The 25,545-nt window shown below is 34.1% G+C and overlaps 1 protein-coding gene across 1 annotated transcript in view; it reads left to right on the top strand.

Moving 5' to 3' along the window:
• Positions 1–25,545, top strand: part of LOC118192344 (uncharacterized) — a 197,357-nt gene that overhangs the window by 54,660 nt on the left and 117,152 nt on the right. Inside the window, exons 8-11 of the mRNA XM_035363287.2 lie at positions 4,133–4,494; positions 9,480–9,709; positions 14,955–15,153; positions 20,315–20,869. Of these exons, the coding sequence (XP_035219178.2) occupies positions 4,133–4,494; positions 9,480–9,709; positions 14,955–15,153; positions 20,315–20,869 (1,346 nt within the window). The remainder of the gene's footprint in view (positions 1–4,132; positions 4,495–9,479; positions 9,710–14,954; positions 15,154–20,314; positions 20,870–25,545) is intronic.

The raw sequence follows: 25,545 nt of genomic DNA, 5'->3' as shown, positions 1-25,545 counted from the left end.
TCAATTTTGAACACGATCGTTCCTTATGATTGAATAGCCTGGGATTTTGAATTTTAAACTTTGTCTCAGATGAGTTTCATTAACTAACATTATGTCGATCTGATGTTTATCAAGATAATTTCTGAGTTCATGAGTCTGCCTTTTAATGCCGTTTGCATTAAAGAAGGAAACTTTAATATAGCTGGCGTTAGCTGAGCGTACTGAGCGCCACGGGCTGAACTTCTGACCTATGAATTCCTATCAGAATTGTTCAGCCCGTGGAGACAGGTCAGTCGGGCATTTATTGAGCATATTTCAAAAGGTACAGAGACATTGACAGTATAGTAGTATTACAGACATCTTCGCCATAAGGCAAAATACATGCAGAAAGTTTATAATACAGTCAATATACAAAAATACTATATACAATAACAAATTATGTACAGACTAGTTATCAAAGAGAATAATACAGTATGTGCAAATATTAAATCAGTAAAAATCAGGTTTATATCAATGGCAATGACAATAGGCATAAGGTTCAAGGTAGACATAAATAATTAAGATGCAATGAGAGCATAATATGTGCATTGAGCTTTAAAATTGCTTCATACAGAATAACATAGTGGAGATAGTGCACTATTGAAAACTATTGCAGCAAGTCCATTAGAAGAAGAAAATTGTCTTAATGAGGCAGTTAGCTGGCGTTAGCTGCCATCACTGAATTAACCCCTTAAGGACCAGCGTCGGTTGAACGAAGCGCAGTCACGGGACCGGACCAGGCTGAAATGGATTGTCGCCACCGGCCCAAGCACTTTCAGTAGTTAAGTAGTTAAGCCTAATTTTACAAAAAAAAAAAAAAAAAATCGTATAAAATCAGCATTTTGATATTATGACGTCAATGTTAGTAGTTGCGTATTTAATAAACTTGTTTTTAATGTGTATTAATATAAATAATATCAATTTAATAGAAATAAATTAATCAGGCAAAGTACTAAAATCATTACTATACACTCAGAAATAAGTATTATAAACATGAAAAAAAATTACAAATAAGAAATAAAAAAACTAAACAATAGTTACCTGTAGGTAATTAAATTCCAATTTAAAAATTCTGCTGTGCGTGAAATAATTCAAAACAAAGATCGACACTCAGTCCTACATTGCATATTCCGCATTCAAAATACGTTGCTTGCTTTCGCTTTTCCTTGGTTTTAGCATACACAACGCATCTTCTCCTACTTTTATTACCTTTTCCGTCAACGTAAATTTTCGGAAACTCTCTTCCAGTTAGACGGAAAGGTGGTGATTTGTGTCCGGTGTCCAGCGTCCGGTGAGTTTGGACAAATTTTTTAAGTTTTTAAGTAAGGTCTCTTAGCCATGGCTAACGGAATAAAACTGAATATAACCCCAACACATGTCCCAAAACTTCTTCAAAAGACACTCAGAAATATTTCATTCTCAAACCCTGTGTGACATCAGGTTTATATTAGAAAACTTCCTGTTTTTCTAAATCAAAAACTGCGTCCACGATGACCGGAAAGTGATCAAGGAAAGACCCTCACTGGCGGGATATCCATTACTGATCATGTCAATCTATACATTATATATAATTACATTATATGTAAAGTAAATACATTATACAAAAATATTGTATAATGTATTTACTTTGCCTGTGTCATTCTATGTAATGATCATTCAGAGCATTATATATTATGACCTATCAAATCAAGTAAGAAAAACAAAAACGCTGGCTCTTTCCCGAGAAATATGAGCAAGACGCATTACGCGTTGAGAAAGCTTTACCCTTCTGTAACAATATTGTAGTGTTACTTTTTAATTAATCAAGAAAGCTTATGTTGAGTTTCAAAATAAAAAAAAAAAAAAGAAAATCCTAACGAAATAAACAAAAACGCCTGTGCCCCTTTAATTCACAGGCGCATTTATAAAGAGCCGTGATTTCCAGTTTGTTTATTTCAATAAATCTCTCAAAACCAGAAGCACAAACAGAAACTAATGCCAGTACATGAAGGTCAAATGCCGTATGAATCAACCTATGTGAAAGAAATTACCACTTAGCTCAATTTACTGGCTTTTAAAAATTCAAATAAATCGTTCCGTTTTAATGTCGCGTATACGCAACGCTGGGCTCGTAGGAGCAGAATCGTTGCGTCGCGTATACGGGACGCTGGGCTGGTAGGAATGGAATCGTTGCGTTGCGTATACACGACGCTGGTCCTGAACGGATTTTGAACCTTGATTTGAACCTTGATTTGGATTAAAAGTCATAATCAAGGCCGGAAAATTTTTCGAAAGCTTCCATACCACTTCGAGCTTTTGCATTTAGTTCTTAGCTTGTTTAAATTTTACAAAGAAATCTTTGGCTTTTTGGAGTTGGGGTTTTATCCAATCAAAGAACGACGGTTCCTTGGGGGGGGGTTGATTTTTCCAAGATAGGCCGTTCTTTGGGATTTCCTATGTATTAGTTCCTGGGAGCGAAGGGAATTCGCTTTCTTTCAAAGTAAATTTGTTTGATTTATCAGCTTTTAGTTTTTTTCCAATTTTCGATGTTTTTCTTAACATTTTCAGGTGTTGTGAACAACCCTTGTACGAAGAAACGTGGGGGCCTCCGCAGAGATTTCTGGTCTTTTATGAGCTAGTAGATATGCGTCTTATGATATTCTGCACATTTTAAGCATCTAGCTTTATAATTACACAAGGGCCTTGAGTGACCATAGCGATGACACTTAGGACACTGCACGGGCCATAGACGCTATTTATAAGTTTCAACTCTAACATCTAGACGTCTAAGAATTTTGATTCTCTTTCCTTCTACATTTCTTTTATACTGTGCTACAAATAAGGGCAGTGTAGTGACTTTTCCATCTTTGTAACTGTTAAGTTGTCGGATTTCTCGATGAGGATTCCTTGATCGGGAATTTCTTATTTAACTAAATCCATATTTGTATTTCGTGGAAGTTTGCGAATTAAGGCCTTAATCAGCTTTTCAGAATTTATCACAAAAGTATGGAAGGGGACTCCTCGCTCTCTCAAAATTGAAGTAACTGCTCTATAGACATTTGATTCGAAAACTTTTATCGTAAGAGTGTCTCCTACCATATTTCCTTTAACTTTTATTCCTTTCCTTTTCTATGTCAGTTTTTAGCTTTCCCCAATCCGAGTTGAAATCCGCTAACACTATCGGAGGGATATGTCCGGCAGTCTTTTTAGGGGTAATAAAATCGCTGTGCTTATCATCATTAATTGGATCCTGATCCATTTTATCTTCAGGGTTTAAGTTTTCAAATTTATTTTTCTGGGCTGGAGCCTCATATTCGGGTTATTCTAGGTGTGACAAAACCTTCGGCGTCAGTTTGCATTTTCTTTTTGCTTGATTTCAAACTAGCACCCCAGGTGGGTTGCGATCTCGGTTGGGAAGAAGTATCAACAAATAAAACTTCCATTTTTTCCTTTGCAAGGTGAGTATCAATCTGTAGAATTGTATCCTCAATTTCTTTAATTTGTGAAATATCTTTGTGAAATATCCTGTTTACTCATTAATTGAGAGTGTTCTGCTTTTAAAAAGGTTTTAAATTCCTGAATTTTCTCATTAGACGCATCTTTACCTAAAATGCTCTTGCGGCTTGCGCTTTTAAATCTATTTTATCCATTATGCTGAATTCGTAGCCTAACCTAACTCGAATTGGATACTGGCATCCCGAATATCAAAAATGTTTCTTACAATTCGTCCAGCTAAGTCCGGTCAAGTCCAAAATGTGCTCTGCTTCTAAGTCCCGCTCAGCAGCTCCTAGAAAGCACAATTTTACCTGACACGCCCACGACCTCGAATTGAATATGACAAAGGCAGGATTTATATACCTTTTGGACTGTATTCGAGAACATTATGGTCCAAATTGGTCAGAATTCGTTCTAGAATGTTCTCCATCCATCTATGCCATATCGCCAATTTTGTCGCCAAATGGGCGATTTCTCGTCAAATATGGCAACCCTGGATTCCCTTGCAGTTATCTGGCAAACCTGAACCTGCTTTGCGAGGAAGCTATCTTACCGCAGCTGGAAATTTCGTAACAATATTAAAAGTTTTTACTTTTATTTGTTAAGCATTTATTTAATTTTTTAATTTTTTTCCTACCAGGTACCCTTTCCCTTTCCACTACTACTTTACTATAGAAAACTCTACTGACTATAGTCATACTTGGATCCTGCGTTCCCCTCGTGCTACGGATGTAGTGGAACTGGAATTTAGAGACTTCGATATACCAGCTGTGCCAGGATCGAGAAACTGTACCCCAGAGAGCGGGATTCTTTGGGTATACAATGGGGAAGAAATAAGATCAGAAAATCTTATAGGTGGATTCTGTAATCTAAACCGAAGAGGATTTCTTTATTCATTTACAAATATTATGACTCTACATTTCACCACCAAACTGCGGAAAGTGGGCAATGGAAGAGGCTTCTGTGCTGTGTACAGGAGCGTACCACCTTCGGAAGAAATAGGTATGGTTTCAATGATTATTATTTACCATATTTTCACATTAGATTTTGATCTTATTTCCTATCAAGTGATTTTGATCTTATTTCCTATCAAGAGTGTTTGAGATTTTGCATACAATCTTTTGTTTCTATAAACTGTATAAAGTGAGATAATTAAACCTGAACGAAAAATTTAATTTTAACAATTATTTCAAATAATTACCCTGCAAGGCATTAGCCTTTTACTATATGCAACTTCTGACTAATCTTCAATAAGATTGTAAGTGACTTGTCGTTATGTTTTCAGAAGTACTTTAGAGACATAACAAAGGTGTAAAAAACCCTTTATTTTAAAACTAAGGAAGATGAACAGAAGGCACACCTGGTGCTTACTAATCAGCCAACATTTATGGCGAGAACGCAATGAAGAAATGCAATGCAAAACTAAATCTAAATTACTAATAGCCAATAGCTACGCAGAGTAAATTAATCACGATTTTATCTCTTGAAGCTTCACCAGCCTGAAATACTATCTGCAGTTAAGTACAAGTCTACAGAAAGGAACTCTTCTTATCTTAGGAGCTCGCATGTAGAAGCTTGGCTTTCTTTATGAAAAACACGTTTTGCCTTCACGATCTTAAACCTTCATTTATATGGACGCTAACTAACTTGCATTTTTGCGGGAAAACGGAAAGAGAGTAGTGACAGTACCGATCCAAAACGTAAAATAACAGGTTTATGAGGTATTTCTCCCCGCCTTTCTAGCGTGCCTTCGTAGTGTAGTGGTTCTGCACGCTGAGCCGGTAATTCAGAGATCCCTGGTTCGATTCCAGGCGAAAGCGGTTGCTATTTTTCATCTTTTCTGCTTCCAAAATACCTAATGTCTGTACAGTGGCGCCCGAACCAAAAAGGGTTGTTTATGATGATTCTCCACACCCAGGATTTGGCGATTGGATCCCCTAAAAACTCCAGTCCCCCTTTAAAAGGGGGAGTATATAAGGTATTTTTCCAACCTTCCTAGCGTGTCTTCGTGGTGTGGTGGTTCTGCACACTGGGCGGGTATTCCAGAGGTCCGTGGTTCGATTCCCGCGAAGGCTAATTTTTCATCTCTCTGGCTTCCAAAAAATCCTAATGTCTCTACAGGTTAAATAAATTAAATAAACCCTACAATCAATACAACATAATGAAATTAATCGACATGAATTACAGGCTGAAACTAAACAGAAGGAAAGTAATTGACAAAAATTAACAGCATGAAATTAAATGACAGAAATGAAAGTAAAACATTATTGTTATTTTATATGCAAGCAGAGTTAATTATAGACTTAAATACTTATCAAAGGTCACGGATTAATAATGCGGACCATGTGAAGAACTATTGTGTTACTAAGTGTAATTAAATTACAGCTTAATATTTTTAAGTAAGTAAATTAAACATCAAATGTCTCCCATGAAAGATGCGAAGCTATAGCTATCAGAAATGTCAAGCAAGTAACTTACAAAGCTCTGTTCCTAGTTATTCTACTGGAACACATAAAAATAGTTACTTAATACTTTTTTTTTCATCACTTATCTTGAATTCATTGCATAAAGAACAAAAGCTATCAGCAATAACCTAATTGAATTAAATTTGGGAGCTTTTGGAAAAGCAGTTATAAATATTTATGAAATGCGATTAGACAAGCATCTTGTTCTGTTAATTTATTAATCATGTAATAATTTCCTCGAAGAAAACAAGTCGTAAATAAAAGCTTCCGGAATTAAATCAAGGTTTTAGGAAATGGAAACTAGCGATCTCATGCATGATATAAAATATCTACTATATAAAAGGTCTCTGCCAATTTCTATATATTTCATTAAGAAATTTATATAAACAAGAATTCAGGAGTCAAATAAACATCATTGAACATTCTGCATTAATAATACTAAAAACGTCTGAGTATTAACTCGTTATTAATAGAATAATAGGAAGATATTGTTTTCTAGATTATTTCAATCGTATCACTTTAATGTAGCGTAAGTATCTTATTTCTTGGATGATTAATTTTTCATTTGCTATATATATGCTCAAAATTTCAAAATTCCAGTTTTGTTAAGGTTAAAACGTAAACGTTACGACTGGATATAATTTGAATTCAAAGTAATATTGCATCAAAAACTTCATTCCAGTGTCATAAGGCATGATTTAATTCAAGAAACAAACATGACAAGGATAAAATTCTATATATCTTTATTGTGAAAATGATGGATTCTCTTTAAATGACTGAAAGTGAGAAAAGAGGGGAAAAAGAAGCTATTTATATTCTCAGATTCATATACAACCTTTTGTATCAGTATAACAGTTACATTTTTTTAGGTTACCAGTTTTCACTTTAAAAGTATCTAGAGAAAAAAGGGAAAATTAAATGTAACATACAGGAAAATTTGAATAACTAAGACAATCATTTTGATTTGATTTTTCTTCTACCTTCTCCTGTTATTTCTGGCTGCACCTAAAATGCTACGTCTTTGAGTGTTGCTTTTTATTTTTATAACTTGTTGTAAAGAAAGACTATTTGAAGTAGGTCTCTCTCCCTGCAAGGAGGAAAAGCCGCTTTTACAAAATATCACAGATTCATTAAAATATCATTCCACACATTTACTTCAAATGAAATAATTTTATCGTATTTTAGATTTTATTCTAGATTTATAGACTTCTCTTTCCGAGCAACAGATGATTTCGCCAGTATAATGGAGATGCTTCACGAATAATGCCGAACAACAATTAGCTTGCATCTAAAAAAATTAATCAAATTTATATTCTGTGCCACGTTTGGCTCACAGAATAATACTTCACCATAGCAGAGAATTTAACTTGTTTCTAGAGAAAAAGCAAATTTGCTTCCTATGCAATACTAAATGATTTCGTGCATGTGCGTCTTTAAGGCTTTCAGATCTTTGGTAGACAAGTTTAATAACTAAGGAAATAATGGTCGTTCTCTCCTTTCTGATTTTTTCTTGATTTCTTCCTCTAGTCCTGACAATTGATTTCCCCATTCGTATTAAATTAAACGCACTTATTTCAGAAATTATTTTCATAGTGAATTCTTACTTGATTTACCACACACTTAACCCTTTGTTGCCTACAAATAATCTAGAGAAGTTACACAAAAACGTTTGTATTTTTTCTACTTAAAATAACCTTAGTAATAATAAAAGAATGAATTTTATTCAAATTTCGTTTTAAATAATTGCTAGAGTTTGTTCACTACAGTGGACAGCATGCGTATACGTACATGCATACAAATCTTTTCCCAAAGATTTACGGTCTTCGCGTTTGAAATCATTTCCTGCCTTGTTTGCAGTGATCATTGCCATCCTCTAAATGGTAAATCTACAACTGACATGTACATACAAATCCCCCAAAATACCTTCATTTCGTCGATTGTGATTGAATTCATTTTGCTACGATTTTGTAACCTGTACCTATTGGATTCAAATGTCAAATGTTCTAGAAATTCCTTGCCAAACAATCATTTCCAGTGGTGTTTTGGCTTGATAAGCAGTACATTTGGGTTTCAATTCACTCTTTTCGGTAGAGTCTCACCTACCCACTCCACAATTTTCTCAAACTGACATTTAAAATAAAATGTCTAAGATTACTAATTATGAATAAAAAATGGCAGTATAAGAAAATGTAAGCAATATTATATAACGTTTAATATGAGAAATTGTACTAACTTGGAAACAGAAGTAGCAGCCATTTTCCAAATAGCAATGCTTTATTTAGTGATGCTATATAGCTATCTATGATCGACAGTTGAAAGTTCTAATAATATAGAATGAATAAACACAGGAATGGAATCTGTTAAGGCAGGGGACTCATACACCTTAAAACACATAAGATGTTCGAATAGGTGACTGTCGCAAGAATTGGGGTAACTTATTTATTTTAAAAGCAATTACTACCAACGTTTTACAGCTGACTACATAATATAGCTGCTTTCTGAAATAGTAATCAGAAAGTTTGTGTTGCCACAAATATTTTTATAATTTAATCCGCTTAGTGACAACATTTTTCGTCATGTTTCCGCGCGCACAGTTTAAAACATTCTATTTCATAATTTAATTCCATATTTAATATATTAGCTTTTATAACATTTGAAAACTACCGTAAACCTAAAATTCTAAAAATTTCACGTTAAATTTTTATTTTATTTGGAGCTGAGTTTATAAAATGTATTTTATTAAAAAAATTTGTAATGTTTCCGTCCATAAAATTTTTCAATACTAAAATATTCATCAGATTGTTGGTTCAGTTAGAAAATAGTGCCCATATAAAGAATTCCATCCAATTTCAAGTATGTACCATTAGCCATTTTTAAAATATGATGCGCGCAAGATGGAAACATGGCGAAATATTTTGTCACAAAGAGGATTAAATTACAAAAATATTTGTGGCAACACAAACTTTCTGGTTACTAGTTTCCAAAGCAGCTATATTATGTAGTCAGCTATAAAAAGTTGGAAGTAATTACTTTTAAAATAAATAAAATATCTCAATTCCTGCAACAGTCACATATTCGAAGATCATGAGGGGGTTTAAGGTGTATGAGTCCCCTTAAGGCATTTACAGAAGAATAAACAAATTTAAACTTTTGTCTACTAGAGTGGACATAATGCAACAAAGGGTTAACGTTGCTAATAAGAACCTTAATTCCTCATCATTAAATTTGCGAATCAATACTTAACATTAATATCCTTTGCTTTCTCTAAATGCCAAATCTAACTCAACTCACCTGTTTAGTGGATACACTTTGAAATACGTTAAATGAGTTTAAAAGTAGAAAAAAACTTGTATATTGTAAGCTTACAATTTCGAAAGTGACTTCAGGAAAAGAAAACACCAACATACTTTCATACACCAGAAAAGCAGTTTTTATCAAGTCAGTAGATGTATTCTTGAAGAATTACGAATCAGCTTTTCGTTTTTGAAACCTTGATGGTTAATAATTTTATTACCTTTTCAGCAGTCAACACTGTACTGACCAATATTGCTGAAGGAAAACCGGCTAAACAATCTAGCACACGTGACAGTCGGGGTGCGAATTTAGCAGTTGATGGTTTGACTGATTCGGCAACTGGCTCCGCTCATTGCACTGCCACTGAATCTGAAAGAGAGCCTTGGTGGCAAGTGAATCTTCAGAAACGTTATCTAATATATGGATTTGAATTACACAGCATGAAGAGCAAATCACAGGTTCGTATATTTAATAGATAATTATTTACATATTAGGCATTCTTATCTAGATGCTTCATAAGTGATATCTTATGGCCCAGATGTCCCCTTCGGATGAAATCGGTTTCTGGACTACTGATTTAGTGATGTTTATAGCATCACAATGTACAATTAAATTTAAAAACTTCATTGTGTACACCTTAACAAAACACTAAAGGAAATTTAATGTTACTTGGATTTATTTTTATTGCTGTTTAATTTCAATATACATGTGAGTTTTATAAAATATTTTTTTGTTTATCGTTAAGGTGCCAGGCATTGCAAAATGGTTTTGTTATTTTAGCCTGCAATTATATTGGATACTGATGTGTGAAGCAGTAAGCGGGTGTTATAACTAACATTTGGATAGGATTGCATTTTCTGTATTACGATTAAGTACTCTAAAGCAGTCTTAAACACGCTATGGTGCTTAAGAATTCCGTAACACTTTCAATACTATCTTTATCGATATCCTCCTCTGGAGGTACATTTCCTTCTCAATTACCTGATTATTCTCAGCTACTAATACCAAACGTTTATCATCAGTCGATTTATATTAAATATCTCTAGCTATCACAGACATTTTTTGCTTTATAATACTTAATAAACCTAGTCTAAATACGCAAAAATTCGTTTCGTGGTTGCAAGTAGCTGTGGTCCTTTATCACCATAAACAGAACACGTTTTTTGGAAGTTCAAATATCAATTCTTATACATCATATAATCTGTTATTGAGTCGTTATACATTTTAGCAAAGAAAATAAATACAGACAGCCGAAAAATTAAAGATAAATGATAATATAAAACTACCAGCGAATTAAAAAAAGCGCTGTACAGAAATTTTTAATTTTTACTTTCCCTGCGTATTACATGAAATTCGAGGACTTGATATTGTACTTCTTTAGCTTCAATATCTGAACTCCTGATAAAATCTCATCCATGTATATATCATGCCTAATTGTCGTAGCGTACACATTTTTAAGTATAGAGCCCTTACGGTTCCGTATGTCACAGTTGTTAATTCAAAGACTTTTACTGGCTTAGCAATTTCTTCTTTCCAGAATTTTTTTTAAGTTTTATTTGCTCTGGTGTTATCTAGATCATGCGGAACATTTTCTATACATCGGCAGTAAATGCAAAAAGATCTTTCCGGAACCTAACCAAATTGTAATATGTTTAACGAATTTCCTTTAGATGAAGGACATGAACTGTTGAATATCACCCTAAACTTTTTGGAATTTCTTTCAGGTATATACACACCTATACTGTGTATAAAATAAGACCCAGTCTCATTTTCTTTTTCAACTACTTCATACATATGTCCCATTTGCTCATACTATGCTACAAACAATTTGTACAACTTTAAATAATCAGGATCTGAACTTAATCTTTTCTACAAGACTTAATTTTTCAAAGTAATGTCCTTTGATTCTTCTAGATAAAAAACACCTTTAAAGACCATAGTTATAACATAACTACCCAATGTATTGCTTTATGAGTTTTCTGAAAATGTTCTTCACACATTATGGTTACGTTCTGCTACATTCAAATTTTCATCAGCTAATTTTATGTTACAAAAATCATGCATTTTAATATCAATTTTCCTTTAAGGAATCAAACCTTGCGTGATTTTTGGTACTACTAAAAGGTCTAAACTTCTCAGATAGTTAAGTAGTTATATAGTTAACTCAGCTTTTATAGCAGTTCATATAGTTAACTTTTATCTTTATTGTTAACACATGCCGAAACTTTCCTTCGAATTGTAAATAGGGAATCTTTAACCCAGAAATTACGATGTTTGCTTGTGTCTTTGATTGAAATCCACTCCCACGTGTTCTGCTTATGAAACAGGAAGTGCAGCCGACATCTAGGAATGTTTTAACCAGATGTAACATCTTATGCCATCATTAATAAAGCCGATCGCGGTACTTGAAAGAACACATCTTGATTTGTTTACATTTCTAGCTGCAAACAGACTATTACCACAGTTAGGCAGAAAGTGTGGCGCTGTGGGGTGTGAGTACACAGGAAGCAGTCGCTGCTGTTTCGTTTTTATTTTTTTTCCCTTATTCTTTCGATAATTTATTTTCAAACTGAAAATGGCGCGTCACGTGGTGTCTTATCCCATATACAGAACTTGAAATTTTTCATTTGGAGATTTGAACTTCTGTTCAATTTAATAGCTGTTCAATAGCATTTAATCATTTGATTAAATGCTAAGCAGTCAAATGTCAAGTGGCAGCTAAAATACAAATTAAGTTTCATAACTATTTCTACTCTGTTATTACAGATAAATTCTTGTAATTGCAGCACTGACGCAAAGCATGATTTTCGTAGCAAATAGTATATTTTGAACTTTTAACAATGTTAAGAATACTTTTCGTAAGTTTTTATTTTGATAGCCATTACGACACGGAGTGGAACTGTTTTTAAGAATGTTTCCACGCTAAGTATATTAAAGATATATATATATATATATATATATATTTTTTTTTTTTTTTTTTTTGCTAACTCGGATGCAGAGCTGGATTTAGATTTGATAAGGTCCTAAGCTATTTGAGATACGGGATCCTTTATAAATCTGTTATACTATATTTTAAATTTTTGGGGCCCCCAAGAAAGTGGGGGTCCTAAGCTATAGCTTGTGTAGCTTATACGTAAATCCTGCACTTCTCGGATGGACGAAACCATTTCTTTGCTTGTCGTATACTAATGTGTGACGCTACTCCTTTCTCAAGAGCAGAAAATATTTTTTCCGATATAGTAAGATTATTTAATATTTCAAAATCTGACACTTTTTAATATTTAAATAATAATTTTAACTCGTGATTAAACGTGAGGTAAATTGCATATAAGTTTCGTTTTGCTGGCATGTTGTCTTTCTAAATTGGGCTCTAGTGTAGAATTGGGTGCCCCTTCGATTGGCGATAATTTTTTTTTTTTAATTTTGGCGATGAAACCTCACTTCTGGTTACCACGATAGTTTTAACTTTGTTTTAGCTTCTCGATTTTATTTAAATGAAAATAGACTGATATGTACATGGACATGTTTAAGGCAGTGCGCAATGCCTAGTTTGTGCAATTCTAGGATTATTTTTTAAGTAAAAACAAATCGATGTGTACATGGACACAGATCTTGTGCAATTCTTTGACTTCTTATTTTGGTTTTGTGTAGCGGCCATCTTGAAATTGTGCCTTTCTGGTGCCGATCTTGGCGTCAAAAAAGAATCACCAATAAACAAGGGGCACCCAATTGTAAACTTTTACTCTAAATTGTTTTAAGCATGCTTGATGTGCTGGCTGAAATTCTTTTAATATAACAGATTTCATTTTTTTATAATTACTCAACTCGTCATTTTTAATATAAGTGATTACGTTAGAGGCTCTTTCACCTAATAAACTTAATAGAATCTATGATTTATACTAATCAAGGAGAGTTTTTGAAATAAAAACCCTTACTAACGAAGAAAAGAAAAAAGCCCTGCCGTCTGGCCTAGTAGACACATTTTTATAGCAAAATTTCTTACACCTTTTACTATGGAAGCTAAAGAATTATGAATTTCTATATCACTCTCAGTTTGGTTTCTACTTTCGTTTCTGCTCGTAATTTTGCAAGCTCTATTTCCCATTTTTACCCTTAATTTAATCTACTCTAAATCTCTGTTCTTTACGAGTTGCGATCGTTGTATCTGTTAATTCTTTCAGAAGTTCAATACCTGTTTGATAATATTTATTATTTTTGATAGGATTATTATTTCAAAAGTGTTGCTTTTTCAGATACAGTTTCTCCTAACTCTGTGTTTTTAAGTCTAATGTCTTCTTTCATACAATTCTTTAACATTTTACTCAAACAAAACAATTATAAATTACAAAAATTTAACTTACTTTAGAAATTCTATCCTGGTCCTCTGGAATTAAGGATCAAGGGTGTTAGGCTGATAGCTCAGTTAACACACGTAACACTAATAAATCCTCAAGATCCTCGATTTTAAGCACGCACTTTCGTCTGTTGTGTATCATACTCTCATTCTTTTCACAAAAATTCTGAGCCGAGAAGTGCGCGCGCAACTTTCTAATACGCAGTTATATCCGTACAATGAAAAAGACTTACATTTAGAACTTAAACTAATATTTTTATTCAAAAACGTTTTTCTTCCGAGAGGAAGAAATTTGAAAAATTATTTATTAAATCTGAATTATACAAAAAATTCTACTAAAAATGAAAAAATGCTTCTGAGAAAATACGTAAAGAGAAAAAATTACACGTTAAACATTGCAGGAAACGAAGGAGATTATAAAGGTAAAATTTTAAATTACTTATAAGGTATTTCTCCCACTTTCCTAGAGTGCCTTCGTGGTGTAGTGGTTCTGCACGCTGGGCACGTATTCAAGAGGTCCGTGGTTCGATTCCTGGCGAAGGCGGTTGCTAATTTTTCATCTCTCCGGATGCCAAAAAATCCTAATTTCTCTACATACTTTTTCTGATAATGCTAAGGACTCATTTTGTTCCCAACAGCAGTGAATCTTTTAAATGATACTGTATATTAAAGTTAGGGATTTAAGAAAAAGGAATACGTGAGTATTCAAAAGTTCAAACACCGAAATAATTTTAGAAAGCAGATGATTAAATTACTCACCACAAAAAGTCGAAGCAAATAACTATGCTAATTATTAGCCCTAAGAGCGTTAGCCTAGAAGGACTATTAATTTCGTTTCGGCGTTTTGGGTTGAAAATTTTAAATGTCCTATTCGCTTTTTAAATTATTGCCACCAAATATTATTGCCATATGTTATATTTAGAGAAATTAAATAATGAAGAATCTGCATAAATGCATGTATGTTTGTCGCATTGTGATAAAACAACGGTACCTAGAGCCATCCAATTTTGCATAATGTACGCCTTTACCCGAATATGGGCATCTGGAAGTCCAAATTTGGAATTTGTTTTATTATGTGTTTTATATTTTGTAAGGCATTTATGATATTTTGATTAAGAAGCTCAACGATTTCAAAGCTAGCAATGGCAACACTGTACGGAAAAAAAAAAAACATTTTATCTCCAGCGCGCGAGACTGTGTATCCGTAATTCTAAAGATATGCTTTTATTAAAATAATTTGCTTTCAGATTTTAATGTGCATTTTATGTCTAACAGTAAGCTTTTGTTAAAGTAAATTAAAATTAAATGGTATTATGCAAGTTATATGCCGATGTTTTTTCTTTCCTCAGTATAATGTCGGACCAATCAATAAAAATATCGGATCTAAAATGTGGCCAGATGGCCAGTACGGATTGCCAATGCCTGTATCCGGTTGTCCAAATTCAACAGGTTTCAAGTGGCAGACAGGTTACCGTTACCATGACATGCAATATGATACTGTTCAAGATAATAAAGTTTATGACTGGTCAAATGGAATGCTTTTAAAAGGTAAGACAGAAAGATATTTTAGGTGTTTCTCGAAACCTAATGCTCTTCTGAATATCTTTTAAGAAATTAATAAAAAAATTAAAGACTTCAAATAGCTCATATGTCACATAAATCCATGCTTTAATAGCTCATATGCCATATAGACTCATGCTTTAATAACTCATATGCCACATGCGATTTAACTTCACATACGAGTACAATGGTGAAAAAATAGGTTTCAATGTCATGAACTCTAAAAAAATTAATATATCGCCCGTGGAGTCATTCGATTCTGAATAAAAGAATCAGTTTTAAAATATTGCTTCAACTTACCTTACAGTTAGATTAGGATTTCTAATGTTACGCACATAGATTTCTTTTATTATTAACACTATTTTTTGTTTAACATAATCATATTTCTGGTAGATTTTTCGAAGTTTTAAATCTCTGAACAGCACAAGATTTCTCAAACTAATATGTTTTATTATCTTTTAATATTTTCCACAAAATGTTTATTTAATAACAGAAATTTGAACTTTGCGGATACATTATTTGTTGCCATCTTTGAAATTTTCATTTTAATATATTATATTGTTAAAACTGTATTTAGGAAGTACAAGTTTAGAGTTCTAGCTTTAACATAAAAATCTTGTTTCTGCTTCTGATCCTAGAAGATCTCAGTCAGCTCCATAAATTCATTACGGCCGTGAAGAAGAAAGTGCCTATATTTGACTAAGGCCTTTTCACCTTATAAGGTAACATGCGGTATTATCCAGTTTCATACCAGGGTTGATGGACAGCCCCACTGGGGAGGGATTTTAAAAGCGTTCTCGCTGTCTTCCTGTACCACCGAGCTGTCGGAGGAACTTCCGAATCAATGCTATTTTAAATGGTTGATGTTGCAAGTACACAATTACAAACGCATACTAGCTTCAGAGTTTGAACCTGGGCCCAGTAATATAGCTGCGGAATTGCTAACCACCATACCTGGGGGCGTGGTGAGAAGGAAGCATATACGAAATAATAATAAGAATTAGAATAAGAATTTATTTTCATTGACCATACAATCAGGTACATGAAGCATGGTGTTCGTACTTATAAATAAGAATTAGCGTCTAGTTACTTGAGATGGTCCCTTATTTTAAATATATGTTAGCGATTTCAATGTCTGGGATAGTGAATTTTTCTATATTTTAACCTTTATAATTTCCTGTATGATAGTTACATCAATTATACAAGGGGTCTATCCCAAAAGTAATGCTCCCCATTTTCTTCTCCCACGACTATCCGACTCGGTGTCCGCCGATAACATCGCGGCAAAAACATCGTGGACGAAAACGTCGCGGAGAAAACAACGCAATGCGAAAACGTCGTGCTACAAAACATCGTGGGAGAAAACATCGCAAAGAGAAAACATCGCAGTTCTAAAACATCGTGGTACAAAACATCGTCGTCGAAAATAAAGCGGTTCAAAAACACCGCAGTTTAAAAACATCGTCGTCGAAAATATCGTGGTAAAAAATAAAGTATCTACAAATCATCGCATGACGATAACATCGCAGACATGCTTTTTTCAGGTTTTAATAATTGTAAATGGATATTCCCATAATGATTTGTGAGCGCAAGGTGTAAAGAAGGATGAATTTTATTTTCACATATTTTATTAACTAATAAATTTTTGCTGAAAAGGTAAGAAGGAAACTTAAGCATAGAAAATTAAATGTAACTTATAGATTATACTTTTCATGAAATATTACCAGTAAAAACTTTATAAAATGATTTATTAATGGCCTTTGTTAGTTAACTATGTCGGTTTAAAATTCTATTAAGTGCTATAAGTTGCATTAATTTTTTATGCTTAAGTTTCCTTTTTATTTTCTCAGCAAAAATTTATTAATTAATAAAAAATATGAAAGTAAAAATTATCCTTCTTTCCATCTTGCGCTCACAAATCATTATGGGAATATCCATTTACACTTATTAAAGCATGCCTCAAAAAAGCATGTCTGCGATGTTATCGTCATGCGATGATTTGTAGATACTTTATTTTTTACCACGATATTTTCAACGACGATGTTTTTAAACTGCGATGTTTTTGAACCGCTTTATTTTCGATGACGATGTTTTGTACCACGATGTTTTCGAACTGCGATGTTTTCTCCCACGATGTTTTGTAGCACGACGTTTTCGCCTTGCGTTGTTTTCTCCGCGACATTTTCGTCTGCGATGTTTTTGCCGCGATGTTTCCGGCTGTAACCATCCGACTCACAGCGTTGTCGCTCGTACGGAAGGGTGGGTGGAGTCTTGGGAACACAGCACGACCAGCACCAACTCCGAGCTCCTGAAGAGTCACTATGCCTGTTTCAGTGAACACTTGTCTGAGTGCTCCGTCGAAATCAAATGGAAACAACTCTCGAGTAGCGATACGCGATAAAGTTTTGTATCAAACTTGAAGCATATCAACGCTCCCCCAGCCACCTTACAGTCCTGATTTGTGCCCGCCGAACTTCTTTTTGTTCCCGGAAATTAAAAAATCTCTCAAAGGACAGCATTGGGGGCCCTGGAGAACATCTTTTCAGATTCGGCTACAGTATCTAAATAAAATAACGCCACAGATCTGACAGGTGAACTAATTAACGGCACTAATGTAATATTGTAAGTTTTGGGGCCTACAATATCATCTGGTGAACTAATTAATTCAATTAAATAATTAAACCGTAAACTAACTAGGCTAGCAATAACATTAGAATATTCATAGAAATATAAGTGCTAGCAAATTTAACATATTTGTGATCGTAATTATTGGTAAGAGCATTGCGTTGTGATTTTTCGTTATTTCCGGATCGTGCTCATGTAAAGATCAGATAAGTGATATATGCAATACACAAGTGAAAACATGATATAATTTCCAAATTAATGAGTAAGTTTATTAAGGCTCAGATTATTATCTGCTATTTTACAATTACCTATAAATTCCATATTTCTAAATTTAATTTTTGGCACCAAAAAAACGATCCTAAACCATAGCTATTTTCTATTTATCGTAATTGTTAATAGACAAGATGAAAAAGAAAAAAAAATAACTTTTTAGTAAGTGTTTAAATAATAGGACAAGCAATAATTTCAAAAATGGTAGACATTCTTATTGTTTTACATTACAGAGAGCTTTCGGCTCAATAGCTTCCTCCATGTGAAAGGATTCCAGTCCAAGGGTGAATGAATGAAAGTTCTGCTAATTATATTTTTAAATTACTTTCTTACAATTGTAGTAAAAGGCTACTAGGCTATTTATTCTATCTTCCCTTTCATGAAATAAAAATAATTACTTATCTGGCTGACGACAAACTTGAAGAGGGCGCAAAGTTTCTTCATCTGGAATGGCAATAACTAAAGAGAACGCACGGACCCGTAAGCGCAGTAATGGCTAGTTACTCCCATTGCAGAGAGAGACAAGGCTCCTTTATTCTCGTAGATGAAACACACATGACCTGCAAGCACCGTCATGGCAAGTTCCTCACATTGCAGAAAGAAGTTGAGTCTTCTCTCAGATAAAACACACATGACCTGCGAGCACCGTCATGGCAAGTTCCTCACATTGCAGAAAGAAGTTGAGTCTTCTTGCAGATAAAACACACATGACCTGCAAGCACCGTCATGGCAAGTTCCTCACATTGCAGAAAGAAGTTGAGTCTCCTCGCAGATAAAACATACATGACCTGTAAGCACAGTCTTAGCTGGCTTCTCACGTCCCCCCCCCCCAAAAAAAAAAGAAACTGCCGAGCGAACATCCTGTTCCCCGAAATTCTAATGGAAAGTCTCAAGAGACCACATCGAAGACAACCAGCAAAAGTCCTTAGATATTTAAATTCAGATGAGAACCAATCAGACGTCAGTTCCCAGAACTGTTAATTGATCCACGAAAAAGGGGAATAAAAGCCCCCTTTTTTAACAGCCCCAACGAAGAGAACTACCTTCCGGAACAGCAAAGCGTAAAGTCAAAATGTATGGTCTAAAGTGTTAGATATTTTAAAATTCTTCACCATTTCCGATGGTAGCGTCAAAATCCTATTTTTCGAACTTTAAATAGTAAAACAAGGTCGAAAGCATAATGCAGCTTCCCGCCTTCGCAGCTCACGGAAAAGGTAACTTCCACTAAGACGACCCGAGTAAAAGGTCTAAAGTGTGGTCAAATGGCCTTAGATGTATCAAAATTCTTTCATTAATTCAGCAGATTGCCATACAAACTCCTATTCTCCTAATTTACGTTTAACACGCGGCCCGGGAGCATAATTGCCGCTCCCTGCCGTAACTACTGCTAGAAGACAAAAAACTTTAACTCATCCCACTCAGCGCAAAAATCCAACTGTGTCTGAAAGTGACCCGTACTCGAATTTTCGTTCACTTCTCACAAGTAACACAGGCTACCACAAAACTGGATTTTCGCCTCCTTTAGGGACCAGATTCTTACTGTTTCTCTCAAAACACAAAACAATCTCCATTGTCCACGGGCGAACTTGGCGTAGCCAAACTGGATTCTTAGATTGCCAAAGTAGTAACCTATCCTTGTAGTTGAAACGATAATCTTTCGACCTCTCGTCACGTACTTGTCATTCAAGCTAACGAAGGCAAATTAATTTCTTTCTAGAATGTTCGAAAATGACTCAGCGAAAATTCGTCCCTTTCCTGAATCCTTTACACAAATTATTTCTTGGTTAAGTTTAAATAAAAGAAAAAAATAAGAATATCATTGAAGCATTGGTTTTTCTCAAAAATAAGAATTTAAGTAACCAAATATTAATACATTAAATTAATAACTCACGGAATTAAATAAAAATTCAGATTTTTCTTAAATAAGAAAAATAATTAACTTAATTCTGTTATCATCAACACAACACATCAAAGCGGCTACAACGAGGTTACTAAAGGACATCCTTGTGACGGACTTCCAGGACAAATGTAATGCATAGAAATCATGTTGAAACAAGTGTGTTAAAGCAGGAGGAATATATTTCGAAGAATGTTATGTAATTGTACGAATCGGTTCAACAAATGTCTCAAAAGAATAAGCCCGTTATGTTCGGCACAGACCTTGTATATATTTTACAATGAGTAGGTTTATAAATAAAATATGCTTTTTAAACGTACAATAAAATTATTAATAAATTCTCTTGCTCTTTATTAGGTGGTCTTCAAAAGCAGTCATCTAAAGGTGTAACCCAACGAAGAGGTGTACGTCAATACTTCTGCATAAAAGACCAGACGCTCTCCAGTCATAGATCCCCGCGAGTATGGCCTCCAGGTGAATACTGTATTTACCAGTATGGTAGGCAATGTCCCTCAGGATTTGAAAGTGGTTACATCACTTGGTTGGATACGAAGCAATCGCCGTCAAATAACAAAATTGAAGGTAGCGTTCCTCGTGGTAATTATACGCAGAATACAACTACAATCTATTTCTGTTGCAGAAGTGATGGAAGCGCAGAAAATTACATCGAACTTCCTACAGCCTCTCCCTTCTACCTTTTGAGACACGGCAAACTGTGCCAAAAGGTAAAAGGAATGACGCATTCTTCTCATTACTTCCATTTCAATGAAGACATTAAGCCCCGGTATCCTTCGACTGAAAAATACGCCGATATGATCGATGGCATATCAAAATATGGGTCACCTCATCCATATGTGGACAAGAGTCAATATGAGAAAGGAATTATGCTTTTTTATTGTTATTATGATATCTGTAAGTATTAAACTAATAGTTTTACTTTTTTACTGCTACTTAATTTTAAAATATTACAACTATTTTCGGAAATTTTCTGCATTTAAAAAACTGCACACGGGATTTATAATACGAATTATGGTGAACTCAGTTCATGCTTAAATCTTGAAAACAATGTATTAAAAGTTTTCAAGAAGTCAAGTACTGATAAATGTACATTTTGTTCAAAATATTTTAAACAAGAACCCATTCTCAATATTCAAAATTAAAGATCCTAGAGCATGAACTAGAGTAATCAATCTAGGAACTAAGAACTGTCAAATTATTTATATGGTTTTAGAATAGGCAAGCAATTAAAAGTAATAGCGATTTAATAATTCATTAATAATGTAATATGTAGATAATATATCATGCAGATATAACGTGAAAACAATTTACGGTTTTTCTGAGGTGATAGTTTGCTTCCTCTTTATTTTTAGGTCTGGCTTTGGAAAAACTTTAATCTAACATCAGATCGCAAATATTTGCATTAAATAGTTTATTTTATTGTCTATGAACTTCACAAAATTCGCTTGATGTTTAAACGTATAGTTATTTTCCAGCTATAAGATTTGAATTTAATATATGTATGACGATTTCAAAACGCAGAATATCAGGTACTTTTCCGTTTTGCCGGCGCAGGCGATAAAGTCGCCAATAATGGTACAACTGATGCCAAACGGTAGCTGGTAACCTTTTACGCCTCATTTTCAAAACAAGTCGCAGCCATTTCTTATCAGATTGTTTGTTTCTTTCAATACTGCATACAATTAGATAGAATTTTTACCAGATAGTTCAATTTTATGCCCTAAGGATATTCGCGGTAATTAAGTCAATTAGGACGCAATCACACCGCTCACCCGAAAATATTGAAAAGGCAAGCTCAAGGGTTAAATTCATCAATTATAATAAGAATGCATTAGCAAAATAAAGCACTGCGGTTTTACATAATTTCTGAGTAAGTTGTTCGTACGTATTGAAATCATTCCTGCATTTAAACTTGCATTCCAAATCTAAATTTAACTTGAAATTAATGTAGATAATTACTGAGAGAATTAGAATTTTGCAGAGTAGTTTGCGTGAGATAATATCACTTGGGATCACGTGATATGAACCGGCGAATCAGGATATTGAAACATAAAGCATAGTAAATCCTTAAATTAATGTCTTTTTACAAATTTACTGTCTGTATTTATTGGCTTTTTTACAAAATTTTAAACGATATTAAAATGTTTATGCCTTCAAAATAAAAAAAAATCTTAGAACATTTGTTAACATTTTTTATGTGTATACTGTATGTTGTCGCCAATAAAGTATGCTTGGCGAGATTTGCGCCAGCGAAACGGAAAAGTACCGAATATCATATCATGAAGCGAAATGAAATCGATAACTTCATCCGTAAAATTTCACATATTTTCTATTTCTACTTATTCTTTCTCTTTGATATCTTCCGAGAAGTTAATGTGAGTCTCATAAACTAGGTTTTTTTCTCATGGGTTCAGAGTAAGAAATTGAGAGAGGAGAGATTTGAAAATCTAGGGGACCAAAGAATGGCTCCACCGGTTCTCATCCATCATTTCAATATTTAACATTTTAGTATTATGGGTACTTCTCCAGTTTTGTATTCTTGTTGCATAACATTACAGTTGGTGGGCATTCATTTGAATATTTCTTATAAATATAAAATATTATTTTTTGTTATTGTCCAAGCTTAATTTTTTTTTCTACTTTCTTCTTATTTCCTGCTTTTCCCCGTTAGCCTTTTACATATAATAATACATTACTAAAACTTCCGCGACGTTCTATTAGTTCTTAAAGTTCCGATCATTTTTTCTGCTGTACTTCGTTATAATTTAAAATTTGGTATAAAAATTATTGGGTTGACAAAAAATAATCTCAGTTTGCACAAATAGATAGCATTGTTTTGTTAGTCTTCTATCAAACTTATTTTTTTTTTCGTTTTGAGATTTGGCAGCTGGCACATTTAGACTGCTATAGAAACAAATTTCATGTATTCTTGTTTACAATTATTAGTTTACGTGGGGCTCAAAAATAAACGTTTTCTACTTATTTTACTTTTGTATTTTCATAAAGGCAATAAAGCGGCTGAGGCTCACAAAGAGATATGCGAAGTTTATGTTGTTGATTGCTTAACAGAATTCGTGTGCCAGAATCGGTTTAAAAATTCTCTTTAGAGATTTTTCACTTAAAAATGACCTTCTGAAGTTGATGATGACAAAATTAAAGTCATAATTACATCTAATCGTCATATAACTATGCGACAGATGGCAAAAAAGTTTAATGTGCCACACACAACAATTAAAAATCACATAAAATGTCTTGGACTCTTTAGGAAGCACGATATTTGATTCCAGCATGAGTTAAATGAAATTCACTTAATACTACGATTTGCTATACGTATTTCAAGCATAATGCAGTCGATCCTTTTTTTAACTCGAATTGTCGTTGGTGATGATAGATGGATCATCTATAATAACATTAATCAAAAAGGATCATGCTCCGAAAATGAAGAATCAGGCTAAATCACATTGAAAGCTAAATTGCATGAGAAAATGCCAGTTTGATCGGATTACAAAGTTGTAGTGTGTTTTGAGATGCTTCCAAAAAATAAGCGATCAACTCAGATATTTACTGCCAACAACGTATGAATTTGCAGGGATCAGTCAAAGAGAAAAAAAAGAGGCCAGAATTGGCAAATCTTATATACCAGTTATTATATCTTCTCAGCAGCCCAGACGGTATAGTGGAATAATATTTCAAATTAATTACTGTGTATTTAAGCTGACGGTTTTAATGCTTCGAGTTACAGTTTCTGGCAACTTCGTCTTGTTATGCACTATCTCCATCTCAGCCTACGTTTATTTCCGGCTTTAGCATCTTGCTAGCCGACGCTCCAAATATATGGCGGTATACATAGCTTAAGTAGTCTCTTTTATATATAATAAAACTGCGTTATGTGTGTTATCCGACTACGTTACCTTCGTTTGAATGTAACAATATTTTATGTTAATTTGAATGCTCTCAAGAAGCATAGGTTCGCATGTCGCACAAACAATGTCTTTCTGATCATTTAAGAATTAAATAAAAAGTTTAAATTTCGTAGGAATTGGTCATGTGTTACAAACTAAACCGATAACTCGCTTCCAGTATAGTAGAATCTACAGGACACAGACACACGCTTCTACGAACAGCAGAACACTACAAGTTTTTGCTGTTATATTTTGTAAACTTTCATAAGCATTCTGAGTGAATGAGTCATGTTAAAAGACTACAGTTAAAAGTTGCAATGGGGTAAAAAATAACTTATTGGTACATTTGAGGCACTGCAGTCCCAATCTCAGATTTCAAGAAATCTCAGTGTAACGACTATTATCGTCTTCAATTTCTAGAAGCAGTTTCAGAAGACCGGATCCATATCCAAAAGGCGGCCTGGGTGAAAGCTTCCAGGATCGACACAGCCGGATAAAGGTCGATATTTTCAGCAGGTGTGAGAGAACTCCAACAGCTCACACAGTTCAGTGTTGGAACTCTTTTCTGTTACTGGAATCTTAGTTCCAACTTTCTGCTTGTGTTCCCCTCATTACCTCGAACAGGGTATTGCGTATGACATAGGTTTGGTAGAAATCATCAATTTCGGGTTAACTTCATTAGGCCCATGTTCTCTTCAGTTGCAAGTCTAGATTCAACATCATTGATTTTTGATACCTTCATCTGGAGGAAGCCTAGGACCTGCACCAATGTCAGAGATAAAGGCCACTTTTGTGGTGTAAACCATGAACCAGGATCATGACACCGTTCCATGTACTCGTCAAAGGCTTTCTGGCTGCTCACAGGAGATCTTGGAGCATTATAAATAGAAAAGGAGATTTTAGAGCCCTAATATATTCGGCAATTTCAATTGGCCAATCAGATCTCCAGGCCTTAATTCGATTTAATATTTCTCATATGTACCTAGGATGACAATTTCACTTTTTCAAACTTTCCAACAGCTATCCAGGAAGTAGGTGTTATTTGTGTGTTTGCTTCTGTCTCAGAGATTTATAAAATATTTTGTTAACGGTATGAGGACTTACTGTACGATTTCTACTTATGTTGTGGAGTCATTAGGTAAATTGGAAGCTCGAGAGATGAAAAATATGCAACCGCCTTCGCCGGGAATCGAACCACGGACCTCTGGAATACCGGCCCAGCGTGCTACCGTTACACCACGAAGGCACGCTAGGAAAGTGGGAGAAATACCTTATAATGTTAAATGTGACCATCATTATTTCGGCCATGTTAGCCTCATATTGAATACCATCCTGTAAAGTCATTCAGATTCTGGTAATCATTACTCGGGATCATGAATAAGTGAGTACTTTCACTTTTGTATCGTACAGTTTCCTGTCTTGTGTTACTTGATACCGATACCAAATTTTATCAAATTCTATCTGACACTTTGAGAAATTGGGGAAAAAAGTGAGTATTCTCTTAATTTTTAATACCAATATTTGTTTATGAAGTTGGAAGTTAATGACAATATTCTGGAAAATGGTTATTTGCAATGTGGCGTGGAAAATCATTTGAAGATCACATATCTGATGCAATGGCAAAATTTTCCACATTCCTTGGTAAGAAATGACACGACTGTTAACCCT

Source organism: Stegodyphus dumicola, chromosome 10, assembly GCF_044657685.1.
Source record: "Stegodyphus dumicola isolate Sdum_Otavi_A_Nest chromosome 10, ASM4465768v1".
In the NCBI taxonomy this organism is placed as follows: domain Eukaryota; kingdom Metazoa; phylum Arthropoda; class Arachnida; order Araneae; family Eresidae; genus Stegodyphus; species Stegodyphus dumicola.
The sequence above is the reverse complement of the archived record's forward strand: the minus strand, read 5'-3'. Positions and strand labels throughout refer to the sequence as shown.